The 12,043-nt window shown below is 41.0% G+C and overlaps 1 protein-coding gene across 2 annotated transcripts in view; it reads left to right on the top strand.

Annotated features, from left to right (window-relative positions):
• The first annotated feature begins 2,188 nt into the window (after nucleotides 1-2,188).
• Nucleotides 2,189-12,043, top strand: part of anos1b (anosmin 1b) — a 61,476-nt gene continuing 51,621 nt past the window's right edge. For both annotated transcript variants that reach the window (XM_061738750.1, XM_061738749.1), the window contains exon 1: nucleotides 2,189-2,509. In XM_061738750.1, coding sequence (XP_061594734.1) covers nucleotides 2,336-2,509 — 174 coding nt within the window. In that variant the 5' untranslated portion in view covers nucleotides 2,189-2,335. The remainder of the gene's footprint in view (nucleotides 2,510-12,043) is intronic.

The raw sequence follows: 12,043 nt of genomic DNA, 5'->3' as shown, positions 1-12,043 counted from the left end.
ATCAGCATAGAGATGTTGTCAAAAGGGGAATGATTAGTCAAGTAATTGCAAAAACAAATATATACAGATGCACAAGTGAAGTAAGAAAAAAAAGACTGTGCACAACCTGATAACATAGCAATAGGAGTTTTTAAGATATGAGAGATATACATTTGAAAAAAGAAAACATTCAATTACATTCCATGACTGTGAAAATGAAAATCTTGCTTAGATCAGCTTGGTAAGCAATTATTAATTTATCTATTTTACATTTAAGATTGAAAATATTATGATCAAAGTGATTTGGCTATGGTTTATGCACAATACCTTAAAAAGAGATATAAATTAACTTCTTGCTTCACCTTATGTGTGAGAACAGGTCGCCTGTAGAGCTACAGCTGACTTCCAGTTTCAACACTGCCTACATGCAGTCTGATAGCTGGCTCCTGAGATGATGATGATAGGGCCAACAACATGAACACCGTGGATGAAAGGCAGAATAAAAAGGATGATTTATGGTTCCGCGTCACACCAACGCAGAGCCTACGGCGACGCGCACCCTTACGGAGCGCGTCGCCGCGTAACCCTCCGCCGTCGATTTAACGCGGAACCATAAATCAGGCTTAAACCGTGGATGCGGGTGAAGGAGGGAGAATGTGGTCGTTGACGCAGAAGAAGATGCTGACCACGCAAAGACGTGTGCAGAAAAGTGGTGATAATGATCGCGGGATAAGTGCTGGGAGTGAGGCTTTCGGGTGATGATGATCATTTGGCAAGGGCGTAGGTTTGCATAGGGACGGTAGGGACAGAACACTACCAACTTTTCAGGAGGCTCAAATTGTCCCCACCAACTTTTAAGCAACCTCATTTGCATTAATAAGTTCAGATATAAAGGTAATTTAGATTGTCTTCCCAAATGTTGTAAGGATAGAATTGACCCTACCATTATTAAGTGAATCATTTTCATTATGTTCAGACTTACATTTACCCCTTTTCGCTTGCTGAATTTGCCGGTCCATTTTTTCCCTCAAACACACGTTTGATTGGCTGATGACTTCAAATATTGCAATTTAAATTGCTAATAAAATCCTGGAATATTCTGGAAGTTTTCAAAATATTTCTTTAGTAGTTTTTGAAAACAAAGGTTTGAATCGTACGACGGAGTATTAAGGCCAAACTAAGATTAAAAAAAAATATAGGAAATTACGAGAATAAAGTCATAATGTTGCGAGAATAAAGTCGTAATAGAATAAAGTCGTAATATTATAAGAATAATGTCGTAATATTATGAGAATAAAGTCATAATATTACGAGAATAGTGTCGTAATATTACGAGAATAAAGTCTTAACATTGCAAAAATAAAGTTGTAATATTACGAGAATAAAGTCGTAACATTATGAGAATAAAGTCGTAACATTACGAGAATAAAGTCGTAATATTACGAGAATAAAGTCGTAATATTACGAGAATAAAGTCGTAATATTACGAGAATAAAGTCGTAATATTACGAGAATAAAGTCGTAATATTACGAGAATAAAGTCGTAATTTATGAGAATAAAGTCGTAATTTATGAGAACTCTAACAGGAAGAGCAGTCTTCTCCCTGTGTTAAAATGAGGAATATTGAGCATCTTGTGAAGTTATATTTATATATTTATAATATATTTAATATTACGACTTTATTCTCGTAATGTTACGACTTGATTCTCAAAATATTACGACTTTATTCTCAAAATATTACGACTTTATTCTGGTAATATTGTGTCTTTATTCTCGTAATTTTACGACTTTATTCTCATATTATTATGACTTTATTCTCGTAATTTCCATTTTTTTTTTTTTAGTTTGGCCCTAATACTCCGTCGTAGAATCGAACCGTGTATCAGGTGAACCAATACACGTGAAAGTTAGTATAAGTCAATACAGATTTATTTTGCATTGATCATTTAGCCTATCAATTAATTCATATTCATATTCGTGACAAATGTAGCCCTGACCCCCGTTCACCCAATCTGTTTGGTCTTATTAATGTCCTGTCCCCAGCAAAAAGTGTACATGCAGGTTATGCTGTTATATCGTCCCTACCAATGTTGAGACCAAACCTACGCCCTTGTCATTTGGATAATAAGGATGAAGAGCGCAGCTCCGCGTGGGTGCGCGGATGGTGGGAGTGTCCGCGCCGAGGGCAGAGCCGCTGCGCTCCCTGCCTGCGCGCAGGCGGACTAGGCGCTCAGAGGGTTTAACTACAACCGAGAGAGAAAGCCACGAGCCGGACACGAGAGTTGAGGTGGGGGGAAGAAGAAAACCCAGCCTTACATTCATCCATCAGTCCGTTTTTGGTGTTTTTCTGTCCTGATGTCAGCTCGTCGGGCCGGCGTGGCGCTGCTGTGCGCGCTCCTGGCCGTGGCGCGCCCCCGCAGGGCTCCGGAGCCGGAGGATGTGCAGGAGAGGATCAGCAGCGCCAGATGCTCATCCAGGTGTCTCAGCCTGCACATGACCCAGCTCACCGCTGCCTTCAGACACATCCAGGTACTCTCACGCCTCATCAGGGCGCTTCTACACTGCAAAAACTCAACATTTTACCAGGAATATATGTCTTATTTCTAGTTAAAATGTCTCATTTTTAGTAAAAAAAAATCTCATTACACTTAAAACAAGACTCATCACTGGAAAAAACAACAATTTTCACCTGTTTCAAGTAGATTTTTACTTAAAATAAGTAGAAAAATCTGCCAGTGAAGATTTTTTTGCTTGTAATGAGGAGATAAATCTTGTCCCACTGGCAGATTTTCTACTTATTTCAAGTGAAAATTTACTTGAAACAGGTGAAAATTGTCAAATAACAAGTTATTTTTCTGGTGATGACTCTTGTTTTAAGTGTAATGAGATTTTTTGACTAAAAATGAGACCTTTTAACTAGAAATAAGTCAAATATTCCTGGTAGGATTTTGAGTTTTTGCAGTGTAGACCATATTGTAAGTGCACTGTCACCATGACCACCGGTGTATGATAAATAAAGCAATGTTATGATAAGAGTCTGAAACTACTGATTAGACACTTAAATGAGAAACTCAGTGAAGGTAAGTAAACTGTATCACAAAAGAGCCTAAAACCTTGCTCCAAAGGTTACACAGCAGGTATTTTATAGGTTTTATAGACTATTTGTAGACTATTCAATACAATTCAACTATAACAGTAGACGTTTTGTTTGTCCTACTTGTAAAACAACCGTATTCTTTATCTAAAATAAGGAACCTTAAGGAAATGTGAGTATGTTGAATAAATCAGGTGTAATGCTAATGAAAATGACGGCTTCGGCTTGAGACTGATGCTGATCAACAGCTGTAATGATCTGTCATTGGTTTTGCAGCATTATGCACAAATGAGAAATACACTACTACTAATTCAATTCAATTTCAATTCAATTTTATTTATATAGCGCCTATTACAACAGAAGTTGTCTCTAGGCGCTTTCCAGAGACCCAGAACATGACCCCCGAGCAATTATCACATAAACATAACATAAACAATGGCAGGTAAAAACTCCTAAACTATACTATACTACTATTATGGTTTGTATTACTACACTACTACAACTGTTGGTCACGTGTGTTGTTGGAAAATACTAGTTTTGCATCAACCTCAAACACTTAATGGCATAATGTACAATGGAGTTTAAATCGGCTGAATCTGCAAAGATTTGTTATGTACAATCAAAAGTTCAGTGCAGGACCTTTGACCTCAGTCATTAATCAGAAGAGCCTTCATCCCCGACACTCACACTGTTGTTTACAACAGAAACCGGACAAATGCTTTGAGAGTGAAGGTAACCCTTCCAGTACTCACTGATGCAACAATATTAATAAAAAAAATGTGGCTGTCAGTTTCAAACAGCTCACACGATTGTTCACTTCGCACTAATAGCTGCTCTGTGTTTTGAGTTCTTCGTAGAAGAGAATGTTGAATTAGCGTGGACATTAGGACATTACCAAGTTCGAAAAAGCCACTTATCGTTAACGTCTTCAACATGTGCATGCTGTGTAGTGGGTGGGAAAGTCATTAACCACAGAGATCAGCCCCTATGGCTTTGAGGTGTGTAGAAGGACGTGTGTGTGTGCGTGCGTGGGTTTGCATATGCTCTCGTGTAAATGGCAGGTTTGGCCTGGTCCTTGTCCGTCCAGAATAGACTCCACCACCACCTGTGCATTGAATAATGAGGGTGGCCCCTGGATGACTCTGTAGCGTTGAGGGGTGTGTGTGTGTGTGTGTGTGTGTGTGTGTGTGGGTGGGTGTGTTTGCATGTGGTGGGGTTTCTGGAATGGAGGTGTGAGAGAGGGAGCATTTGGTTTATAGTTTATGAACTGGGGTGCAGTAGTCAAATGCGCAGCATCAAACAGCAGTAGTGGGAACAAAACCAGCTGACTTGAGTGATGGCAAACGGGCCAAAAACAAATTCTCGTCTTGGAATGCTTTTTTACAAGTGAACAAAAATGTCTAATTCCAGTTTGGTATGACTCTGTAAATTCTTTTGGAAAAATTGGATCATTAGTCAGCATTTAATATGGCGACTTTCCGACTTCACAGACCCGCCAATAAAGGCGAAAAAGCTTATTTCTGCTGGTTTGGTACTGGAAATAAACTATTTACATCCATAAGTACTAGTTTACATTTTAAAGGTTTATATTTTAAACAGAAATTTTTATTTGTTAATTCCAACAGCTTCAAACGAACTCAGCGAGTTAAAAAAATGTCTGAGATCAAAATAATTATGTCCAAACTGTTTTTACGATCTGAAGATTGTTTGAGGTTTTTGTCAAAACCAATTATTAGTTCCTGTTTTTCCAAATGTTAATATGTCATACTTTCTCTATGTTATTATCATTTTAAATGAATGTCTTTGGTATAATAATTGGGATGTGTTGCAGCTATTTCCTATATTCATTTTTATGAAGTCAATTATAATTCTCTTAGTTGACGTTTTTGCTGTTGGTGACTGCTGGACTGCCGCCTGCGCTCATTTTTACAGGTATAACAGTAGTTGTAGTCATGGGGCCCTGCTAGTTTGGATGCTGCAGGGAAGAACTTGCTTTCTAGTTTTCTATCTCGCTCCTCTAATAGATTCATTCTGCCGGTGCCATCATAAATAACTGGTGCATGTCTGAGATGTTTGCACATATGTACCTGACCTTAGAGCATCAGTCGAGGTCAATTCATGGTTTCTGCATTAGTGAAATGATTCAGACTCTGCAGATGTACATGTGGTTCTGTTCATACCACAGCTTGGATCACCTCAGTTGTAGCTTTTTCAGTAGAAGTGTGGAAGCAGCAAATCTCCTTGATTAGTCACTCCTCAAAACAAGGGTCCGTGTTTCTTTTTCTTCAGCTTCCTCTCGGTCCGGTGTGTCGGGTTTTTTAGCAGCACCTTTTAAAGTATGTGCGGTTTGCGTGATTGCAGAAACTGCAGACCGTGCGATTAAAAATCTTTGGGGTGGAACTAAATGGCAGCAGAGGGCAAGACAAGGCTGGCGCGGAGGACGGTATTCATGTCATATATGTGCAAGCAGATCGCAGAATATTCAGACACATTTTTGTTCCCACACAGACACAATGATTTCATGATCCTAGTGAACGGGGCTAATGCCAAGGCTCAAGTCAGCTGCTGCCAGAATATTCCCTACACCATATATAGTTTATCTTATTGGACAGATGCACGTACCAATGCACCCAGTAACATGCACATTATGTACACATATTAGTGACGTAAAATGTAAAAGATGGGGACCTTTTTCAATGACCTTCCAGGAATGTATTTTACTTGCTAGTCTGTGATTTAGTGAAAAAATACAGGTTGAATTTGTACCACCATCTGCTCACCAGTGATTTCTACTTTTTATCAGACAAAGAAAGAAAAAAGAAAAGAAAGAGATCAATATTAATATCATGTGATGCTGCTACAGGCCGATAAAAAGGACTTCCTCATGGCCAATTACAACGCGTATCAGAAAAGAAACTGACGTCAGCTCACCCTTAATTAGCAGGGCAGCAACAAACAGGAACTCAACGTTTGTTTCTGTGGCTCAGAGACTCGTTTCAGGGTGGAGAGAGGGAGAGAAATCTGCGTATTTCTGACACAAGGAAACAAGTTCCCTCGCAGCCACATCCTGGAGAATAGCATCGCTCCCTGAAGCTTTTATGAGACACTTTACAGAGAACACAGGGTGATTGATGTTTCGGGAGAGACTATATGTGACGGCATTCAACAAATAAAAAACAGAATACATATATATATTTATATATACTGTTTAAAAGGAAAAAAACCCTGCTGATAACAGCTCCAGCAACTGCAACATCAGTAAAGACAAACAGCTGTACTCATCCTCTTCTGTCACCACACACTAAGGCACAAACATGCACTTTACTTCCTCTGGCTACATGTGGGTGAACCCTGTGTTTTGGCTCTTTCTCTCTGTCAGTGTGTGTGTGTGTGTGTGTGTGTGTGTGTGTGTGTGTGTGTGTGTGTGTGTGTGTGTGTGTGTGTGTGCGTGGCTCGTGTGTAGCCACTAGAATGTGAGTCACCAGTTTTCTATTTACACCTCTTTCTGCTGCATCTCTGGGCTTTCCGCTACTTGGGCTTGCATGCTGTAATAGTGTAATTATAGCTGTTTTCTGTGTGAGAGAATGCACATGTGTGTATGGTGGTATGTTGTCATCTTCCCGAAGTTATCCATGATGTAAACGGCTAAGAATAAGAGAAAAAGTCCAGTCTAATCTGCAGGGTTGGATCTTTTTGTGGATATCAGATGAAGCCGGTGCCTCATCTGCTCCGAGGTCTTTGATGCCGATGAGCTCGATGAGATAGTTTGTGGTTCAGGCCCGACATGAAGGCCAGCGTGAGACTGAATAAGCTGCTTGTGCATTCATGTTTATGCGCATGTGGGTATATTTGTAAGCCCCTGCTGCTCTGCGGTAGGTAACTCTAATCAGTCCAGGGGTCAGTCAAGCTCTGAATAAGACCAAGAGATGGCGGCCAGGTCAGGTTGCACGGGGACACACGAGGAGATAAAAGCAGGTAGACGAACCCAGTCAAGCACGAAAGCAAGCAGAAGGAAGGAGCGATGGGAGAGGGAGGCCAGTGGACCCACTGACAGGTGTTACAGACACACATGAAGACGGACAAGCCTCCCAAAAACTGATACGCTGGGGCTATAGGAGCGAGCTGGTATGCAGGCAGCCCGGCAAGCGTGGGCTCATTGACGGCGTCAGACAAAGGCTCGTGTCTTTCCCCCTTCGAGATAGCGTCCTTGCAGCTTCTGGACCGCCATGTCATCTGATCGGTGGAACACCGGGGACAGATGGCGATAAAAGTTTGGTGGAGTAGAAATGATTCTAACCTGAAACCAGAGCAAGAAATTCCAACACAGTAAATCACAGGGGGAATGGGACGGCACCGGGCGGCGGGGCTTTGTTCCTCCGGTTGCAGAGAGACAGATGGAGAGACACTTACCACATAAAAACTGCATCGGCACATCACGTGTGACACCTACATCTGTTCTTTTCTCCAGTCATTTCTTTATTGACGGCTTTCTGATGCTGAGTGATAATCACACTTAATAGAAACGCAGGATTTAACCATAAATGAACCATAAAGTGATCGGCTAACAAATACTTTACCATTTGAAGTCAGTGTCTTTATGCTTTCCAGCTAAAACGGACCCCCTGACTTCTCCGCCCACGTCTCTTTCCTTTTCGTCATCATAACGCTCACAGCATCCTCCGTTTTTTTGTTGATTCAAGTTTTGACTTATGTCCTCTTTTTAGAAGCGTCACAGTTGATATATTGCTTTGGCGTAGGTTTTATGCCGGATTCCATTTCACACAACTCTAAGCATCTAAGCATTTAAATTGGCTTCATCTGATTGGACAAATATATTATCCATATTTAAAGGAGCCGTCTGTAAGAAATGGCCAAAACTGGTACTGCAGTCACTTTCAAAATATTGTTGAGCGGCGTGTACCCTCCCCCTCCTCCCCCCGACCAGAGGTTGCCAGGTAGGCTGCAGAATGCAGCAGGAACGTAGGCTGCCATGGCAATAAAAAAAACAAATCCTTGTTTTATTTTGGACCTTGTCACGACGTAACTCGGATTCATAATGAGGTCTTTTAGTTTTTGGAAAGCTAGACATTTTTTCATCCAACACGTTCGTAGCGGCTGCTGCGATAATTAGATCCGAGCTGGCAACCCGGATGCCGAAACAATACTGACTTCGTGATTGGGAGATAGGTGGAGGGTGGAGCTTCAGGCCAAAACAAAAAATGACAACATAAACATCAGTTGAGGGCTGCAACTCCTCTTTTTAATCTGGAATATCCTGGCTTGAGTGCTGTTGTCAGTGACATAAGTATTTGAAATGAACATGATTTTTAAATGTCTGTTGACATATCAGGGTCATTTTATGATTCGTTTTATTATTGCTCTTACATACAGCTCCTTTAAATAAATGGAATTTAGAAAAGACCACCATTTATTGCAATATTGGATATTTTTGCATGCTGATATTTACCTTGAATGCTGGATGGCGTTCTCATGTGGGGTCTGGTGGTGCTACCTGTCGTCAGGAAGCTAGTTTCTGTGTTTGCAATCTCAGTGCTAAGCTCACTTAGCTTAGTAATAGATTTACATGGACCTAAACCCTAAAGAAATGAGAATTGTGTCATGAGACGTGTTTAAAATGTTGACCGGCTCCTTTTATTTGTTGTTACTGACAGAAAGACAGAAGCAGGGGTGATTGTGGGCGGAAACTACATAGTTTAAAAATTGTTAAAAAGCCACTTTGTTGTGACATTTGTTGTTCTCAGGATGTGGGGTACCACAAACTGTTGACACATAAGCATGGAAATGCACATATAGACTAATTAGGGGGCTTCTGACGGGAATGAGTTGCCCTCACTGTGGGCTTTTTGGGAAAAACTTTATATTCCTCCGAGTGGAAGTTAGTCATGACACATCCGTCACATGTACACACAATGCACACTGTTTGCTTCTGGTCATCTGGCTGTAATTAGTAGAGTTAATGCCTTGTTTTAAATGGACTTTCTCCTGCGCCTCGCCACAAACACTGACCACGGCGCACACACAAACACACATGCACACACACACACACACACACACACACACACGGTGCACAAACACTCTCCTCCACTCTGGCTCACCTAAACACACTTTTTATTGCTGCATGTGGAAGAAGTGTGATTTATATCTAACGCTCTTTCAAACACCGAAGAGTGTATGCAGCTGGGCGCGTGCGCGTCGGGCCGTGCACGTTTCTGCACGTGCATTTGTGCAAATGGCCAAAAATCAGGTCGTTGCTCTTCGGCGGTGATTGCAGCGGACTCGGCAGCCGATGGGAGCCATGTGGAAGTCCTTTAGTGCAAGTGTTTGGTGCTCCGTCGGTCAGCTCCGTTCCTGATGGCTCTCTCGTGACAGGTTTCTCTTGTGGATCTCAGGGTGGTTTTAGCATTAAATCCAACCATGTGGAAATACTTCATTAAAATGAAATGAGTGTTTTGTAAGTTTTTGTTCTGTCATACATCAAATCCCAGGCTGAGATTAAATTCTCCGGATATCTTCGGGTGTCTTATGAGCAAAAGTGTGGAAATCTTATCAGCCCCATGATTCGTGAAATGAACAAATGCTGTTGGGGTTATTTGCATGACTTTTGTAGACATATCTTGTACATATATTCTTCCACGACATATGAAAACACACTTGTTAATGCCGGCCTCTCATCGATCAGATAACCCAGGGACTAAATGTCACCCAGACGTGCACCAGAATTTATTGCATCCTTGTTTTTCTTCCCAGAACTACCGCTTCCAGCTCTGTCTGGTCTTCTCCCTGCTCGTATTAAACAATATTTATTTCCATAATTAATTCTTTTGACTTCCTTTGATCTTTTCAAGGGCCTCCCTCTTTACTGCCTTCTCTCCGTCTCCCACATTCATCTTCTTTTGTCTTCTTACAGTCATCCTCTGCCAGTCTTCCTTTTCTCGCTCTGATTTTTTCAACATGTGCAGCTGTTTTGCCACGGACAGACACACACCCGCCCCCGAGACCCCACAAAACCTCACATTGACCACTGTTTAATAGCTTTAAAGGCTCACAGGCCCATCTAAAAGGCCCTAATTGTTTCTGACAGCAAATATGTCCCATGAAATTGACTTGGGATGAGTGTGTCTAGGTGGACGTCCATGTGTGTGATTACTGATGTGCGGTGGGGGGGGGATCGGGGCTTGTGCGTGCTGACTGAGGCTGGACGGATGTTATGGCAAGAAAAGCAGAAAAGGAGTGTGAAAAAGATTAAGAAAGAGATAAAGATGTGAGTCCAGTGGTGGTGGAGGCGGGGGGGAACACAGCTCTATCTCCTCTGTGAAAATCTGGAAATGTTTAACTAACCGTCATTAACATCATCTTCAAGTCCTCGTTTGTCAAATTTTATACAAGTTGGCTGACACATGAAGAGTTAGAGGGTCCAGAAAGAGTAGCCAAAGGATAAGAAGAGGATCCAGATACCTCACAGCAGCGCAAGAGCAGTGAACCTGCAAGTGTGCTTGTGTGTTGGGTTCAGATGCTCATCCTGCTGGTTTGGTGAGTTATATCAGACTTTTTAAACAAAATGTAGATATGATGAAGAATTAAAGCCACCACTTAACTAAATAAAATAGAAAATTACCTCATTTTGTTTAGTCCTACTTTAACAGACAAGATCACGGTACGGCTACAAGACTCTTCCACACAAACGACTCGCTATAATCATGATACTTTATGTAAGATCCCTGAAACTGGCAACTTTATAAATCCTGTTTATATCAAGAACTAAATACAAAATTGTTTTTAACACAAAGGAATTCAGTGGTCATTAACAAGCTTGAAAGATTGACACGAACTGTGCATATTTTGCATGAAAATAATTAAATAGAAATAAAAGCGTGACATAAAACAGCTCTTTGAATAGAACCCCATGAGTTAAGTAAATACATTTCCTAGATATGGTTTCTAAAAGCCTTCGCAGTTACATCGTTAATCTTCCAGACTCGGTCGAGCAGAAAACCTCCCGCCTCGTTATATTAATCAGTTTTTACAGCGAATAGATTATCACGTCGGACCTTTGGGGGAATAAACAAACAGAACGCAGAAGAAAATGGAGAACGCAATGCGGGGGATAATATTATTTTGTTATTTTTAGACAATTGAAGGAAGCTGCAGTTTATCTAGATAATGAGCCAGCTGTTGCTTTAGCGTCTACAAGCTTTCACCGGCGGTCGTGCTTCCCCGAGTGTACTCAGTGTACTATGTACACTGAGTACTTGTATGTGCAATGGCAGGTGATGGTGTTCTGCTGCTCCAAAGTAAAAGCGCTGTGCTCCTACGGGAAGTCTTTTTCTTCTGTTTTACATGAGTTGATACCGTCACAATACTGCCAAGTTTGACTTGTTATTACAGTAGCATTCTGGGTAATCATGACGGCTGCTCAACCAGTACTCACTACGTACAGTACTTTATACTATATTGTACATGTGGTTTGCAATTTTGAAAACCTTCACAGCGTCTGCTTTTATCAGTTTTCTTCTTTCATTTATTTGTCTTTCATTACATTTGTCACATTAATCTAAACTATGTTGTCAAGCAGAATAAATTCAAAAGCCACTTGGCTGTATTAGCGCGTTTAAAAAGTTGAATATTTTAAAGAGTTAAGGAGATCCTTCTCTCCAGTAGGGATGGGCGGTATAGACAGGGCTGCACATAATTATTTTGGTCTGGTGCTCAGAGGAGCCCCTGGATATGTGACTTGGGCCTCCAAAAACGCGGTGACCCGTCTCGCCGGATCGATAAAAGAGGGATGCAGGAATAAGTTATAGGCAAAACGATATTTATTCACTTATAAAGATGAATGGCTCAATATGGTCCTTTACAAAGTTAATTTATTTCAATAATTCAACTAGAAAATGGTGTAAAAGTTAATTTATTTCAATAATTCAACTAGAATATGGTGTAAAAGTTAATTT

The sequence above is a fragment of the Cololabis saira genome, chromosome 13 (assembly GCF_033807715.1).
Source record: "Cololabis saira isolate AMF1-May2022 chromosome 13, fColSai1.1, whole genome shotgun sequence".
Taxonomy (NCBI): Eukaryota; Metazoa; Chordata; class Actinopteri; order Beloniformes; family Belonidae; genus Cololabis; species Cololabis saira.
The sequence above is the reverse complement of the archived record's forward strand: the minus strand, read 5'-3'. Positions and strand labels throughout refer to the sequence as shown.